The 17833-nt window shown below is 43.0% G+C and overlaps 1 protein-coding gene across 2 annotated transcripts in view; it reads left to right on the top strand.

Annotated features, from left to right (window-relative positions):
- LOC149466462 (catechol O-methyltransferase-like) overlaps positions 1 to 17833 on the top strand; it is a 150862-nt gene that overhangs the window by 64006 nt on the left and 69023 nt on the right. The window contains exon 1 of one of the 2 annotated variants that reach the window (XM_089672474.1): positions 17125 to 17295. The exons of the other annotated variant lie outside the window; for it this stretch is intronic. Within the exon in view, the coding sequence (XP_089528600.1) occupies positions 17125 to 17295 (171 nt within the window). Of the gene's footprint in view, positions 1 to 17124; positions 17296 to 17833 lie in introns of those variants that run through there. 2 annotated transcript variants of the gene reach the window in all.

Here is a 17833-nt window from a genome sequence, read left to right as displayed (position 1 = left end):
GTCCAGGAATTCATGATATGCTGTGGGAATAACCTGTTTCAGATCAGAATCCCCCTCGGAGCATAGGAGGACCTGGGGGCCTGCCGGGCCTGAAGTGCGGCAGTGTTCCTGACAGTATGGGGAAGGGAACAAGATTGACCCGGTTTCCCAGTCAATTTGGGGGTTATGGGCCCGTAACCAAGGGAGCCCCAAAATGACTGGGAACAGAGGTGACGCAATGGCATCCAGGCGGAGGAATTCCCGGAGTTGGTTGGCAATGGTAGTGGCAATGGGGGGAGTTTCCCGATTAACCACTCCTGATTTTATCTGGGAACCATCGGCCAAAAATATGTTAAAACCCCTCTTTCTGGGTTGGAGGGGAATTTTCTGCTGACGAGCAAAGTCTAAATCCAGAAAACAACTGCATGCCCCCGAATCAATTATGGCTGTCACTTCCACGGTCCTTTCGGGGAGCTGAAAGGAGAGGGGTACAACTAAGTATTGGGAAGGACTGACATTGCCAATAGACAAGGAAGAAAAAGAGGTACACTTACTCATTTTCTGAGGGCAGGATCGTACCATATGACCGGCCTCCCCGCAGTAGAGGCAGAGGTTCTGCGAGCGTCTCCGCTGGTGTTCTTCTGGCGATAATTTGGGTCGAGCCAGGCCTAGTTGCATGGGTTCTGGAACATCTCCTGGGAGTGGATTCTGGATACTTGGTCTAGGTGGTTGGCTGGGGCCTAGGAATGGACCCCAGTTGTTTCCACGACCCTGGCCGGACCTCTCAAACCTGCGTTCCCGCAGTCGTCGGTCAATCTTTATCGTCAGGGCAATTAGGTCCTCTAATGACTCAGGAACTTCTACCCGGGCCAGCTCATCCTTTAGGGGTTCTGACAGCCCCATGCGGAACTGGTGCAACAAAGCAAACTCGTTCCAGCGAGTGTCCCCCATCCAGCGCCTAAAATCTGAGGCGTATTCCTCGGCCGCCCGACGGCCCTGTCGGAGTGTGTATAAGATTGCTTCGGCAGAAGCAGCCCGCTGCGGGTCATCATATAGGATGGCCATCGCCTCAAAGAAGTCCTTGACTGTTCCTAGGTGTGGGTCATTGTTTCCCCTTAACCGATGGGCCCAATCTTGGGGTTCGCCCTGCAACAGTGAGATTATAAATCCCACCTTCACTGATTCGGTCAAAAAGGTACGGGGTTGAAGTTCAAAAAATAGGAGGCAGGACTCACGGAATGACCTGAAGCGTGTGCGGTCCCCGTGAAAACGCTCCGGTAGGGGTACCCGGGGTTCCGCCATAGGTAGCGGGGCGGAGGCCCCTGATGCTGGCTCAAGAGCAGCCGGGGGTGCAGAAACTGGGGCCTGTGGGGCTGGGTCAGATAGGGAGCAGGTCTGGAAGCGGTGCTCCAGCTGCATGCATTTATCCTGCAGGGCTGCTACGGCCTGCGTCAGGTTAGATAGATGCCTGCAAATTTCTTCCAGCGGGGAGGGCCCTCCTCTAGGCTCAGTCATGGCCTTCTGGTACTGTAAGGGACCGCCTGGCGACACCACTAGCACTCCACTAATCAGGCGTCCCCAGCGCACGGAGTCTAAGTCCCAGAGTACTTGTTCACCAGAGCCCCTGATGGTGGGGATGGACTTGGAGCACCCCGGGACCAGGTCGTGCTTACTGAGGGCACCCGTCAGTGGTAGGGGTGGTCGCCAGGGGCTCCCACGGGAGAGAGCCTGATATGAGGAGGTCTGGGAACCCCGCTGAGAGGAATGGATGGATGGATGGATGGATGGATGAGCAAGTGCAGGGTCAGGCAAGCCGGGTCGGTAACGGGGAGGACAACACGGTACAAGGCAGCGGGCAGAGAATAGTCGGGTCACACGCCAGGTCATCAACAGTAGGTCAAATCCAATAGGGGACATACGGAAGAGAGGTCAGGCAAGCAAGGGTCTGGGCAGGAGAATTCAGCAGTGGTCAGGTACAATCCGGGTCAGCAACTTACAGGTTCAGGTTCAGATACAGGATACAGGGCAAGGACAAGACCAGAAGGCACTGAATGACAGCTCAGGGCCGTTTAAATATCGCGCCCTGCGCTGCCATTGGTGCCCAGCGGGCGGCCGCGGCTCCTATTGCGCATGCGCGAGCTCACGCGCCGCGGCCGGCCCGGACCTAGAGCCCGCGTCCCTGCACAGGGCGGCATACTGCGCCTGCGCCGGGACCATCGCGGCGGGGATCGAGGGGATCCCTGACACCCAGTCTTGATCACATTTTGTCATCCTGCTTTGACTTTTTAATTGTAAAACCAGTCAGATTATTTGTTCTGAGTATTGTTAGCCACTTGCCCTCCTGAGGATTTACCCCCCCTTCCTGACCAGGCCATTTTTTGCGTTACGGCGCTGAATTACTTTGACTGACAATTGCGCGGTCATGCAATGCTGCACCCAAATGAAATTTACCTCCTTTTTTCCCACAAATAGAGCTTTCTTTTGGTGGTATTTGATCGCCTGTGTGTTTTTTTTATTTTTTTGTGCTATAGAAAAAAAAAAAGACTGACAATTTTGAGAAAAAAACAATATTTTTTACTTTTTGCTATTAAACATTTCCAGTAAAAAAACATGTAAAAAATCAAATTTCTGCATAAATTTAGGCCAAAATGTATTCTGCTACATGTCTTTGCTAAAAAAAATCCCAATACGTGTAAATTAGTTTACGTGAAAGTTATAGTGTTTACAAATGGCAGTATATATACTGGAATTTATTTTTTTTACTACTAATGGCAGCGATCAGCGACTTATAGCAGGACTGCGGCGGGCATCTGACACTGGGGGGGAACTGACTTGGTGTCACTGACATCCCCAGTGACACCAATACAGTGATCAATGCTAAAAAAAAAACACTGACACTGTACTAATGGCACTGGGCAGGAAGGGGTTTACATGAGGGGTGATCAAAGGGTTAACTGTGTGCTGGGTGTGTTTTACTATGGGGCCGTGTGTTTGTTCTTTACTTTAAGCACACTGCTTTGTACAGCCGTGCACAGCCATTGAAAGCAGTGTGCATGAGCTGACAGGGCGGAGAACTGTTTTGTTCTCCCCATCGGAGATACTTGGCAATCAATGGGCGAGGGCGAGTAATCACCGGCCAGGAGCTGGTAATTGCCAGCTGCGGTGGCGGTGTGGGTAGGGCACGCGTGTGCCTCATGTGCGCCCCCTACCCGGAAATTCAAAATCATGTATACAGTTGTGTTCAAAATAATAGCAGTGTGTTGAAAAAAGTGAATAAAGCTCAAAATCCTTCTAATAGCTTTTATTTCCATACACACAAATGCATTGGGAACACTACACATTCTATTCCAAATCAAAACATGAAGAAAAATATATCAAATTTGTGTTGTTCCTCAAAAAATTGAAGAAAAGTGAATATTAGACTGTTCAAAAAAATAGCAGTGTTTGTATTCTTCTTTACAAACTCAAACATTCACTATATAAACTGACAGAAACAATTGAGTACTGTCCGTGATACTTTTTTTATTTGCACTAACATACAATTTTGAGGACAAGCTTTCGGGGTATGTCCCCTTCTTGAAGGTCTAAGTAGATTGATCAGGTTAGTGATGTCTGACTGCTATTATTTTGAACACAACTGTATATACGTGATTTTGCGCACCCGCGCTGCCCTGTAGCAGTATTTCTGCTATACGGCGGTCAGGAAGCGGCTAATATTGTCAACATTTACATATTGTTTATACTGTTTCGAGGCTAAGTTCCCCTTTAAAAACATATTATATGTCCTGCGCACTGCTGACCCTCTGTACACTGTTATACTGAGCCCTGTCCACTCCCCTTCTGACTAACCATCCTTTGCCCTGCTGACCCCCAGTACACTGGCCTACAAACTGCTGACTCCTGCAATACCATACTGACCCCTGTCCTCCGCTCTGCTAACCGACCGTCCTCTGCCCCACTGACCCTCTGTACACTGCCCTACAACTGCTGATCCCTGCCCTTTGCTTTGCTAAAACCTGTCCTCTGCCCTGCTGACCCCCAGTACACTCCACTACTGACGCCTGTTTTTGCACGCTGCCCTACTGACCTCCTATCCTTTGCCCCTCTGACATTTTTTACTGCACCCCGTATACAACCAGCTAGATCCGACCCTGCTGTACATAATGACATGGTAACTGGGAAGCTTTTCACGCCTCTGATTGCATGCCTGTTATTCTTTCCAGTATGTATCTTTATGCTTTATCACAGGATCAGAGCATTCCCATTGACTTTCATGAAGATGATACAGCACTCTTCGGCTCAGTAAGTAATTTATAGCCAATGGGAACCAATGGATTTTGTTCCAGATCACTTGCACTCTGAACATTCCATTCACTGGCTCCATCAATGATGTAGTATATATCCAAAGCAAATGGAGGCTACACACTGAAGTAGCCTAAAGTATTTTGCTCACATAGAGCTTAATCATAAAGTGATGTGAAGGAATTCTTAAAAAAAAAAAATCCAAAAAAAGTTCTGTGACCTTTCCCTTTGTCCAGGATCACTGGATGACTCCTTTTATCCTGGATCAAGCATTCCTTGCTATGGAAGTTAAAGTTTATTTAATATACTCTATGTGTGGGAAAAATCAAATATGGTTATTGTTCTGAGGGTTTCTCTTCTTTGCACAAGATCAGTAGATTACCATAGATAGAAAATAAAGGGTATATCCATGTTTTGTAAAAATACAATATACTCCAAAAAGTGTGTTCCATATAGAAAGGAAACAGTTAATTTCATAGAAATTCTAGCATTAGAGAATAGCTCCTCATGGACTTGGCCAGAGTCCAGAAAAGCTGAAGATATATTTGTTTAAACAGTTAATACATCCCAAATATGTAGGGGACAGTTTAAAGCAGAACTACACTGCATCTGAGCACCACCAACCAAAAGAGCTATTAAATTCATTTTTAATACTCAAAGCAAACTCTCCCATCCATGCATGTCTCCAGGAGGTAACTGAAGAAATGTAAAATAAAAGTTTAAAACAAAAAAATATAATATACTATACTTACCTATCTATTTACTAATGCTAGCAGCATAAGGGTTAAAAATAGTCAATGTTGAATGACTGTGTGAAGTTTCACTTTAACTTAGTTATTCAGGCAGCCTAGAAGAGAGCATGGGGGGATACTATTCACTTCAATAGTCTGCCCTGCACGCTTGTCACCCAAAAGAAGCTCCTTCTTTTTAGGTGACGAGCTTAGCGCAATTTTTAACTGTGTGTTTTGCCTTAATCCCCGCATGATTCTGTTGCATAACACGCTCATCTCATGTTCTGCCGCGATTTTGAATCCTGGGCAAATTTGCAGCGATTCAGCACATGATTTCAAATTGCCTTATGTGAACAAGGCCTTACAAAAGGTAATCAGGCTGTTCAGTTTACAAGGGAATGTTCCCCATAGCTTAGTGAATGAAGTAAAGCTCTGTTGACTGCCATCATTCATCATCATAATTGTGTGCAAGGAGAAAATCATTTTTTTTTCTTTGTACGTGATTGGGTATTCTTTTAAAGTGACATTTCACCACATTCACCAAGCTCTGGGGAATTCTCTTGCATACTAAAGAGTCTATTTACTTTTAGTAAATCTTTCCCTATGTGTCCAAAGATATCTCGCAAATACTGTAGATGCTTCACACAAAATGGCAAGAAGAGGCTCTGAAACAAAATGAGGGCAAAAGCTTTGCATTATCCATTATAATTATAGTTCCCCATTTCATAAAATCCTTAAGTCCATAGGAATATTTATTATTACTGATACTTATATGGCGTGATCAATTTTAAACAGCGCTTTACATATACTATAGATATTGTACATTCACAATATCAGGGCTCAAAATTTCCACTTGCCTGCTCGCTTTTGGCAAGTGGAAATAACTTGGGAATTACGAGTGTGTCCAGTTAGGGCACCAGGATAGGAGGGGCTGCTGATATTCCTTTGGTGCCTCTTCCTTCTCCCCGCTCACCTCCAGTGTTTTGCCCTCTCTCCCTTTTCCCCCACAACTGTGTCTCACCCCCTCCCTCTACTTGTATTTCCTGCATGCCGTTTTGGGGCTTGGTGCTCTTGTGGGTCCTGGATTGTGCGCCGGCTGTTTGGCAGCTCCCTGCGGGATCACAGTGCTGTCCCCCACCTAGGGACTCCACTCCATCCCCAGCCCAGCCTGGCTTTATTATATGTCTCCCCAGCAGTGTGAGCAGGAGGGAAGAGAGCTGGGACAAAGAGCTGCCAGCCAGATGTGTAATAACCCGGCTGGTAAGGAAGCAAACAGGAATACAGCTGAGCCTACAGATCAGAATTGTCCCTCATGTAAGTGGATGCTTTATTTGATAAAGTGAAATTGCTTACCATTTGGAGACACCTGATGTAAGGGGGGCTCTGATGGGGACACCTGATATAAAGGGGGACTCTGATGGGGACACCTGATGTAAAGGAGGACACCTGATGTAAAAGGGGACTCTAATGGGGACACCTGATGTAAAGGGAGACTCTGATGGGGACACCTGATGTAAAGGGAGACTTTGATGGGGGCACCTGATGTAAAGGGGGACTTTGATGGGACACCTGATGTAAATGGGGAGTCTGATGGGGACACCTGATGTAAAGGGGGACTCTGATAGGGACACCCGATGTAAAGGGAGACTTTGATGGGGACACCTGATGGATGTAAAGGGAGACACTGATGGGGACACCTGATGTAAAGGGGGACAGCTGATGGGTCTTTATTTAATATTTATTTTTATACCTTTATTCTTATAAAACTTTTAACAGTCTCATTTCATGAGATAATTTATGAGGGCGTGTTTAGGGACAGAATTACGGGCAGGGTAGGAGTTGGGTAGGGCAACTAGGGGTGAGTAACTCTTAAGGCCTGACTAGTAGCTCAAGACTTGACATTTTGAGCCCTGCACAATATGATTAAAAGATGTACAGGAGAATACTTTCAGTGAAATATGTATGTCAAAACTATCAGGAGATGCAGTTTACTGGTGTGAATTAGCCCTACAAGTTATGTTTGGACTTCAATCCCTTTCTATCTCCCTACTCAAGGGGGCCTCCCATAAAAATGCATGGGAGGGGGCTTGACTTATAGTCAAGATTCATATATCATTTTAGCTGCCTAAATCCAAGTCTGCTGATGTGCAGTTTAGCTGAAGGAATTTTCAGTTTATATATTCTTAATTGTCATAGCACACACTTTCCTTTTTAATATTGTAGCAAAAAATCTGTATGTAGTCTGTATAGACCTGGAATAAGTAAGAGGATATCCAAAGCGCCCCATCTAGAAATTTGCTCTAAAGATGCCCTTTCCATGCTTACATTATCTTTTTGCTGGTATATTATAAGGAATGATGTAAGTTCTCCTCATGCTTTCTGCATAGCAAACAGTCCCACCTCCACATTCCTCAGTTGCTGGTGATGTTAGCACAGTCCACTCTGAGCGGGTTTTTCAGCAGTGGCCATTCACAATGCTGGGATTGTGTTCTTTAATGGCTGTTTGGATTATATTCAGCCTCTATTAGCATTCTCACTGCATTAGGATTCTGTTCAGCCTCTGGGTTCTCAAACAGCTAAGATGCATGAAACAAGTCCAAGAAAATCTGTAAAAACACATACAGTTGTGCTCAAAAGTTTGCATACCCTTGGTTGGTAATATACAGAATTACTAGGTTTAAAGAAAACACGAGAGAGTAGGCAAAACACATTTCTTTTATTACTTATGGGATTCATATTCAACTGTAGGTCATAACAGAATGGCACAATCCTAAAACAAAACATGGCAACAAGTAAACCAATGAACTGACCTCTGTTCAAAAGTCTGCACACCCTTAGTGTACTGCCCCCTTTAGCATCAATAACAGTGTGCAGTCTTTTGTAATAGCTGTCTATGAGGTCCTAAATTTTTGAAGGTGGTAGCTGCCCATTCCTCTTATGCCTCCAGGTCATGCAAAGTCTTTGGTCGTCTTGCAAGAACCACACGTTTGAGATCTCGTCAGAGTGGTTCAATGATATTAAGGTCAGGAGACTGTGATGGCCACTCCAGAACCTTCACCTTTTTCTGATATAACCATTGGAGGGTCAACTTAGCCTTGTGCTTATAGTTATTGTCATGCTGGAAAGTCCAAGAGCATCATAAGCGCAGATTTCGTGTAGAAGAATGAAAACTGTCTGTCATTATTTTCCACCCCAAAACATCAGTGAGCCACCATCATGCTTCACAGTCGGGATGATATTCTTGTCGCTATAGGTCTCCACACATAGTGCTTATGGTTGTTACCATAAAGCTCTGTTTTGGTCTCATCACTCCAGATTACAGTGTGCCAGAAGCTGTGAGGCGTGTCAAGGTGTTGGGCATATTGTAACCAGGCTTTTTTGGAGCATTGGTGCAGTAAAGTCTTCTTTCTGGTAACTCGACCATGAAGCTCATTTTGTTTTCCAGTATCATAGTATTGTGCTCCTTGAAACAACCACACTGTCTTTTTCCAGAGCAGCCTGTATTTCTCTTGAGGTTACCTGTGGGTTTTTATTTGTATCCAGAACAATTCTTCTGGTAGTTGTGGCTGCAATCTTTCTTGGTCTATCTGACCTTGACTTGGTATCAAGAGATCCATGAATTTCCCTCTTCATAATAAGTGGTTGAACAGTAGTGACTGGCATATTCAAAGGCTTGGATATCTTTTTAATACTTTTCCATCTTTATAAAGTTTCATTACCTTGTTATGCAAAACCTTTGACAGTTCTTCTCTGCTCTCCATGGCTCAGTATCTAGCCTGCTTAGTGTATCCACATGAGAGCTAACAAACGCATGAATTATTTATTCACTAACTGAATTTTGAAAAGCCACAGGTGTGGGAAATTAACCTTTAATTGCCATTTTAACCTGTGTGCCTCACTTTGTGTGTCTGTATCAAAGCCAAACATTCCAGGGTATGTAAACGTTTTGATCAGGGCGATTTCAATTATAATTATGATTTAAAAAGGCACCAAACAACTATGTGATAATAATCGGCTTCATATGATCACTATCCTTAAATAAAAGACAATTTTTTGGCACAATCAGTCATATTTTCAATATAAATGCCAAAATTTCATAATTTCTGCCAGGGTGTGCAAACTTTGAATGTGAAATTGGCATGCTCTGCCATGATCTACATAATTATACCTCTTATTATAATTGTAATTTGTTTACAACATTTTACAAATAACTTATTACTCTAGTTAGGATTTAAATATGATAATGCTACTTCATGTATGAAAGAGTCTACAAGAAATGTTTGTGTTGCCCATCCTCTGGGGGAAAAAGGTAATATGTGCAATTGTTCCAATTACAAATGTTTAGGCATTCACTTGTGTTTTTCTGACACATTCCACACAAAACCCCAAAAATGAAGTGGACAAAATTATTGGCACCTTCTCAAAATTGTAAGTAATATTTGCATTCCAAGTTTTGTTTGCTTCTGTAATTTGTACTTTAACTTACCTGTATCAATTAACAGATCTTAATGTTTCTATGTCCACTGTGTGCAACATAGTCAAGAAGTTTATAGCCCAATGCCCATGGTGCTCCTAATCTCCTTAGACATGGAGGAAAGAGAAAAACGTGGATCAAAGGTTGCAACGAAGGATTGTTTGAATGATGGATAAAGAACCTCGATCAACTTCCAGACAAATTCAAGCTGACCTTCAGGCACAGGGTGCAACTGTATCAGCTCACACTATACCTCGCCATCTGAATGAAAAGGGATGCTATGGTAGGAGACCCAGGAGGACCCCACTGCTGACACAGAAACAAAATCCTTTTAGGAGAATGTGCTGTGGACAGACAAAACAAAATTACAGCTTTTTGGTAAAACCCATCATTCTGTTTTTAGAAACAGAAAAGAATACAGTCCCTGCAGTCAAACATGGTGGAGGTTCACTGATGTTTTGGGTTTGCTTTGCTGCTTCAGGCACTGGATGTCTTGACCATTTGCATGGCATTATGAAATCTGACGACTGCCAAAGAATTCTGGGGTGCAATGTAGGGCCCGGTGTTAGAAAGTTGGGTCTATGTCAGATGTCATGGGTCTTACAGCAGGACAATGACCCAAAGCACATCTCAAAAAAGCACCCAGCAATGGTTTCACGCCAAGCACTGGAGAGTACTGAACTGGCCAGCAATGAGTTTGGATTTCAATCCAATAGAGCACCTGTGGAGAGATCTCAAAACAGCAGTTGGGAAAAGGAACCCTTCCAATCTGAGAGACCTGGAGCAGTTGGTGACAGAAGAGTGGTCCAAAATTCCAGAAGAGGTGCAAGAAACTCATTGATGGTTGCAGGAAGTGATTGATTTCAGTTATTTTTTCCAAGGGGTGTGCTATCAAAGTGTTACTAAACCCACAACAGTAAAATCAGTCCACATATGCAGTAAAGCATGCTTGGTATACTCACTGTAGAACCTAAGGGGTTAATCCTTTGCATTATGTAAAAATGCTGTTTGATCCTAACTTCTCTGATCCTTCCCTTCTTCCAATGTCCCCCTCTTATCTCCTGATAAGACATATCGTGTGGAGTCACTCTGCACGTGCTCAGTCTGGTATGTATCTTTTTCTTGGGAGAGTGTATGTTATCAGCACAGGGCCAATCAGCACTGAGGTCAGGAGTCCTGCATCCTCCTACAGCAGAATGAAAACTCCTCCTATAAGCTTTAACATGTGTTCGGCTGGACACTGATAGAAGTCACAAGACTGCTCTAACTGCTCATGAGAAAAGGTATTTAGCAGTTTATATTTACTAAAATAATTGCATTTCCATGTTCTGTGTACTGTGGGAGACCACATATAGCAAATGCAGGGTCTTGGGTTTAGTAACACTTTAAACTGAGGGCACCAATAATTTTGTCCAGTCCATTGTGGGGGGGTTGCGTGGAATGTGTCAGATTTGGCTTTTTGTTTCTCCACTTTTTTGTGTCAATCTAATACAGACAAAATAAATAAATATGAAATTGCCTAAATAGGGGCATCCCTAGGCAGGTGCGGGGGGGTGCACGCCGCACCGGGTGACACCTACCGCACGGGGTGACACCGGACCCGCTCCACGAAAAGGTAAGTTGTAAAGCAAGCCGATGATCCCTGCAGGATGGATCAGATCTGTGGATTGAGCATAATTGGTCGGAGTCTGATCCATTATGCTCCCCAATCCGCAGATCCGATCCATCCTGCGGGGATCGTCGGCTTGCTTTACAACTTACCTTTTCATGGAGTGGGTCCAATGTCACCCTGTATAGGTTGCATGCCGACGATCTCCGCAAGATGGATTCGATCTGCGGATTGGGGAGGATAATGGATCGGACTCCGATCCATTATGCTCAATCCGCAGATCCGATCCATTCTGCGGGGATCATTGGAGGGGGTGTCACCAAGTGTTATCGCACTGGATGACACCAACCCTAGGGATGCCCCTGTGCCTAAACATTTATAATTGCAACAATTTTCTGGGCGAAGTGGTGCATTTTTTGACAGAAATGCAGGGGTGCCAATATTTTTGGCCATGACTGTAGAAAAATAAATGGATTAATAAGCTCAGCTATACATAATGTGATGCCAAGCTCTTTCTGCACCACGCTAAGATGCGCAGCTCCAACTCCTTATGAACGAGTACTCTTCATTCACTACTCTCTACCCCTGCAGCAGCAGAGCTCAGCATTCTCTGAGAGTGCATGAAGTGTGGGATGAGAACAAAGCCTAGTGCTCGTTTATAAGGTGCTGTAGCTGCACATCCAGCAGTCAGTACTTCCTGTTGTCTAGGCAGGACACAGTGGAGAACTTGCATATTAATGTACTGAGGATGCTATAATTTTTTCAAATGTTGTTACGCTTGACCTCCAGAGGATTTACCCCCCCCCCTTCCTGAACGGCCATTTTTTGCGATACAGCGCTGCGTTATTTTAACTGACAATTGCACGGTCATGCAACACTGCACCCAAATGAAATTTATGGGCTTTTTTCCCACAAATAGAGCTTTCTTTTGGTGGCATTTATTTGCCTCAGCGGTTTTTATTTTTTGCGCTATAAACAAAAAACCCGACAATTTTGAGAAACTATATTTTTGACTTTTTGCTATTAAACATGTCCAGTAAAAAAAACTTAAAAATCAAATTTCATCATAAATTTAGGCCAAAATGTATTCTGCTCCATGTCTTTGCTAAAAAAAAAAAATCCCAATACCTGTAAATGAATTGGTTTACGTGAAAGTTATAGTGTTTACAAATGTTTACAAAGGTGGTAACTGTGGGGGACGGACTGGTTGGAAGAGTAGAATATTCCATTATTAGCTGAGGGCAAGATAGGCTTCCCTGAAGAGAGAGGTTTTCAGAGATCGCCTAAAAGTGAGCAGAGTAGGTGATAGTCTGATAAATTGGGGTAGAGAGTTCCAGAGGATGGGGGAAGCTCTGGAAAAGTCCTGGAAATTTCGGAAGACTGCTGTATTCATTCTATTTTATTCTATTCTATTTTTTTCTGTTCTAATATTTCTATTGTATTCTTTTATTTTCTATTCTATTCTTTTACTTTATTTTCTATTCTATTTTAATCCATTCTTTTATTTTCTATTGTTCTGTTTTACTCTATTCTGTTATAGTCTATTCTTTTATTTTCTATTCAAATCTATTCTATTCTATTCTATTTCTGTATTTTCTATTCTCTTTTATGATATTCTTGTATATTCTATTCTGTTTTACTCTATTATTTTCTAGTCTGTTCTGTTCAAATCTATTCCATTTTTTTCTATTCTATTCCTTTATTTTCTATTATATTATTTTCTATTCTGTTCTATTCTTTTCAAAATTTAGTAATACACATAGTGGGGGATTTACTAAAACTGGTTCACTCAGAATCTGGTGCACATGGTAGCCAATCAGCTTCTAAACTCAGCTTGTTCAATTAAGCTTTAGTAATAAAACCTGGAAGCTGACCGATTTCTATGCAGAAGTGCACCTGCTTTTGCACTCTCCAGCTTTGGTAAATAAACCCCATAGTCTTTGAAAGAAATCAGCAATAGTCAGCAATATGTTTATATTTCGAATTTATTTTCGAATTTGATTTCAAATTTCAAATGAAATTTTGTTTTGTTACTTCGGATTCATTTAAATTCGTTACTATTTTATTCTGAATCTCCGAATAACGAAAATTTCAGCCGAATTTCGATACGAAGCTAAACGAACTGCACGTCTAAAAGTCATACAGAGGTACAGGTAACAGGGCTGCATGCAGTGTGTGTAGAAGCCTGACATTGCACCTACAATCCACTGATCACGAGTGCAACGCTCTGCAGGCTCCTGAGAAAAAAAATCTAAAAATGCACATTTTCTTCCTACAAAAATATGTGCAATTATTTTTTTTTAAAAAGGAGAACTTGGCCATTAAGGCTCCATGTACACGGGACACTTCTGAACGATGGAAACTGACTGCTGGAAAACATAGGTTAAAAAACGTCTGTTAAGCCGCGTTTGTATACCGAGTTAATGCGCATTTATGAGTGTTTAGAAGTGTTTTTTAAAGATAACCTCAGGAGACCTTTCAAAATGCACTGAAAAACAGTAAAAAAAAACTATTTCAGACATTTTGAGAAAAATAGAGAGAGAGCAGAAGCAGAGAGAGCAGTATTTGTTGAGATTAGCTGTCTTTTTTTTTGTGGTGTTTGGATGTGTTTCAGCTCATATCTGTGCAGAAATTATTGCAGCAGTGTCTAACATATTTTCTTTCATGTGAAACCTCAAAGTATGGTGTACGAGGTCCATTTGAGTACTGGGAAAATGCTTTGCATGCATTTTTCATGATGAAAAAAGGCTCTGGACAGCATCTGGAAATGGAAGAGTTAAAAAATTTTTTCAAACGCAAACGTTTATAAATGCGGCTAGCCGCATTTACAAACGTTTGAAACGCTGGTAAAATCTACTCCTGAACGCAAGTGTTCAAAAAACGACTGCAAACTCAACTGCCTGTATACGACTGTAAACTACATAGTGTACATGGCCACATGGGAAAACAATAGGGAGATTCAGGGGCTGCTGAAATAAAATGTTGAACCGCTCCTAAATGTGAGTTTAGCAGATGCAGTGTACATGAGCCCTAAATCAGACTGGAGGCATTTAAGAAAAGACTGCGAGCAGACAGGCCATTCTTGCAGAAGAGACATGCAATGTCTCTTCTGCATAAAATACACCCTCCTGCCTGTTCGCTGTCTGCTGTGACATGTAAACTGAGCTGTGCATGTGCAGCTCAGCTTACAGTGAGCTGCGCATGCACAGGGCTGCAGGGATGACTAACTTCTGTGCATGGCCGATTGGCACAGGTGCTATTCAGAGAATGCGCTGTATTTTCTGAATGAATGCAAAGTGTTATGTGATTGGTAGAGCAGACCGGCGGGGCACTGACATTGCTCTCCTTGAGAAAATACAAAGCATTCTCTGAATGGTAGTTGTGTCAAGTCACTGATCTCCTGTGTTCAGCATAGAGCAGTGCAGCCCCTCAGCCCAAGTCTGGAAGCTAGTGGAGAATGCTGAAGTAGTGGTGTCTAGTGACTGACTTCCAGGTGCATCAGCCAGGTCAAGTATATACACGGGTTAGACAAAAAAATGGAAACACTGTGAAAGTGATGATGTTTCGCGTTGAAATCGGAAGTGATGTATCATTCCTTTGCTTCCGCTGTGTGATGAGACACCTAGTTAACAGGTGGGAAATAATGTACGTAAGATCAAACCGCACAAATTCCCAATGAACTGAAGTCACAAAGCTGCAAGTATATAAGAGGGTATCGTCTCTTAAAAGGCTAATTCAAATGGATACTGAGCATAAATACATGTAAGAAACCGTGATATGTGGTCAGATTAACCTAAAACATCATGCATTATCTATGAGCCCTATGAAGACCCTCACACCTCTGAAGGGTGATCGAGGTTGAGGATAGGTCAAATCTCAATGTGCAAAAAATTCACCTCAAATATATATAAAGGTTAGTAGAAAAATGTCAAAAACAAGCCCATATAGACATAAACCATAGGGTGAGGGTCTTCATAGGGCATATGTATGGACTTATTTAGTTTAACTATTACAGTGTTTTATTTTCAATTTTTGATCATTTTTCAGAGGTGTGAATTAACAGGTGGGAAGCCTCACTTTCCTCATTCAATGTGTGTGCTGCTAGTAATACGGAGTCATGTCAGAACTTACTGAGCTTCAAAGAGGACAAACTGTTGGTGCCCGCTTAGCTGGTGGCTCTGTGACTAAAGTTGCCAATTTATTTGCAGTGTCAGTATCAAAAGTTATGATGGCATATTCAGTTTCTGTTAAAATGTGTGATAAGCATAAGCACGGTGGACATGGTCAACTGACCAAAAGAGACAAATGGACATTGTGACTCGGAAAAAGAAAACAACTTCTGCAAAAATGACTGCAGAGCTCAATCTCAGTCTTCATGGGACTGAGATTGAGCTCTGCAGTCAATTTTACAGCCGTTTTCTTATTCCAGGTCACAATCCTGTGCAATGCCCTTTTGTCTCTTTCAATCAGTTGACCATATTGTTCGCGCTTATGGTTATCAGGTGACATTTTCCCAGAAAACTGTATATGGCGTCATGTTTGATACTGTACCTCGCTACACTGCAAATATGGCCAGTTTCAGTCTCAGCTAAGCGGGCACCAACAATCTGCCTTCTTTGAAGCTCAGTAAGCTCTGACATGACTCCATATTACTAGCAGTGCATGCAGTGAATGATGAAAGTGAGGCTTCCTACCTGTTAGCTAGGTGTCTCATCACACAGCGGAAGCAAAAGAATGTTACCTCACTTCCTCTTTCAACACGATACGTTGTCACTTTCATACCTGAAAATCATGTAGTGTTTCTATTCTTTTGTCTAACCCCTGTACATAGTTACATCGGTTCAAGCTGGATCACTGGAGGTCAATGCCACCATCTATAAGATACCCATACTGCTTTTGTCCTCATGTACACTGGATGTTTTTACAGCGGCTGTTTTTGGCATTTGATGTTTTTTTTCTATAGCCAGTAAACCCCCCAGCATGTTATCCTATGTGGCAATGCACACATTTATTTTTATTTATTTCAGGCACTTATATAGCTCTGTCAATTTACACAGCGCTTTACATATATATTGTACATTCACATCAGTCCCTAACCCTCAAGGGGTGTACAATCTAAGGTCCCCAACTCACATTCATACATACACATACTAGGGGCAATTTAGACAGGAGCCAATTAACCTACCAGCATGTCTTTGGAATGTGCAAGGAAACCAGAGTACCCAGAGGAAACCCATGCAAGCACAGGGAGAATATACAAACTCCATGTAGGAGGCACCATGGTTGGGAATCGAACCCATGACCCATTTACTGCAAGGCAGACGTGTTAACCACTAAGCCACTGTGCAGCCCACACATAGATTTTTGACTGAAAAAAAAACTCCAGAACTAGTTTGGAGGAGTTTTTTAGCTGGAAAAATGCTCTACCCTGAAAAACGTGGCAAAACGTGGTAAATCGTGGCAAACCAGCGTTTTTGGCTGTTTTTTACCAAAAAAAAAAAAAATTTTTTTTTTTAGTAAAAAAATGTGCAAAAATGCAAACATGAAAAAAGTGGCAAAACGCAGTAAATCATGGCAAACCAGCGTTTTTGGCTGTTTTTTTACCCCAAAAAATTTTTTTTAAATAAAAAAACACAAAAGCAAATGCATAAAAAATGCGGCAAAATGCTGCTAATCACTAATACAAAAACCCTTAAAGATGCTGAAAAACTCACGCTTTTAACTAGACTTTACACAGCAAACATTACCAGCGTTAGTAAAACGCCCCGTGTGCACGGAGCTCCTGCAGAACCTGAATCTGATGAGTGTAGTAAAAGTCCTGTTGTGCTGCGGTTGGTAACTTGCAGTGATAGTTCTTATATGTCAGTGTGTCATGTGTGGTTATGGCTGAGCCCCGAAGAAAGCCATGGACTAGATGAATGCAGAGCTCCCCTGTCCGCACAGCCCCCACTGTCACGTCCGATCAGACTCCCCCGCTGTAACCTATAAGAAAGACGCGGCCGGTCAGGGAGTTCAGCACGCAGAGACACATGTACAGAGAGCCATCTGCTGGGGGGCGGGGACTGGGGTCCAGTGCGTCCAATCACAGCGATCTGACTGATGTGATGTTCTGTCATTGGAGATCGCTCCTCGCACTCCGTATAAAGTTCCCATCAGTGAGAGCCAGGCACCGAGGAGCCTCTCCTGATCACATAGGCAAGGTACAGGCATGTGTTATTCTCTGTTCCATCCTGACTTCACTGTATTGTCCATTGTGTGCGCCCACCGCTCATCGGCAGCACTAGATGTGATCATTATTATCATTTATACAGGATGATTGGATAGAAGTGTGGGCTCATTCCTGCAACATGTGTGCTAGGAATAGTATAGCCTGGATCCTGCCAGTGTACTCTGCAGGAGAAGTCTCATGTGATGAGGTGGACACGATCTCTGCAAGCTGTGCAGGCAGCAGGATTTCCACTGTATTGAGCGTGTACTTGCTGATGTCATCCTGACTCCAGGATTGTACACAGACCAGGGCAGGAGCTTTACATTCCTCATATGTACTGCATAGTTCATACAGTGGGAGGGAAGAACATGGGCTGTACATTCTATGCCAGCAGAATGATCACCCTCTGCAGAAAAGAAGAACTGCACAACTGATCATTGAAGTCCTTGTATATCCTTCCGTACCAGAATGTAGCAGGTTCTTATATGAAGGAGAATGACAAGTGACTGGGATGTTGGATGCAGTAATCT

This window comes from Staurois parvus, unplaced genomic scaffold (assembly GCF_062004578.1).
Source record: "Staurois parvus isolate SC_StPar_1 unplaced genomic scaffold, SC_StPar_1.0 ptg000129l, whole genome shotgun sequence".
Lineage (NCBI taxonomy): Eukaryota > Metazoa > Chordata > Amphibia > Anura > Ranidae > Staurois > Staurois parvus.
The sequence above is the reverse complement of the archived record's forward strand: the minus strand, read 5'-3'. Positions and strand labels throughout refer to the sequence as shown.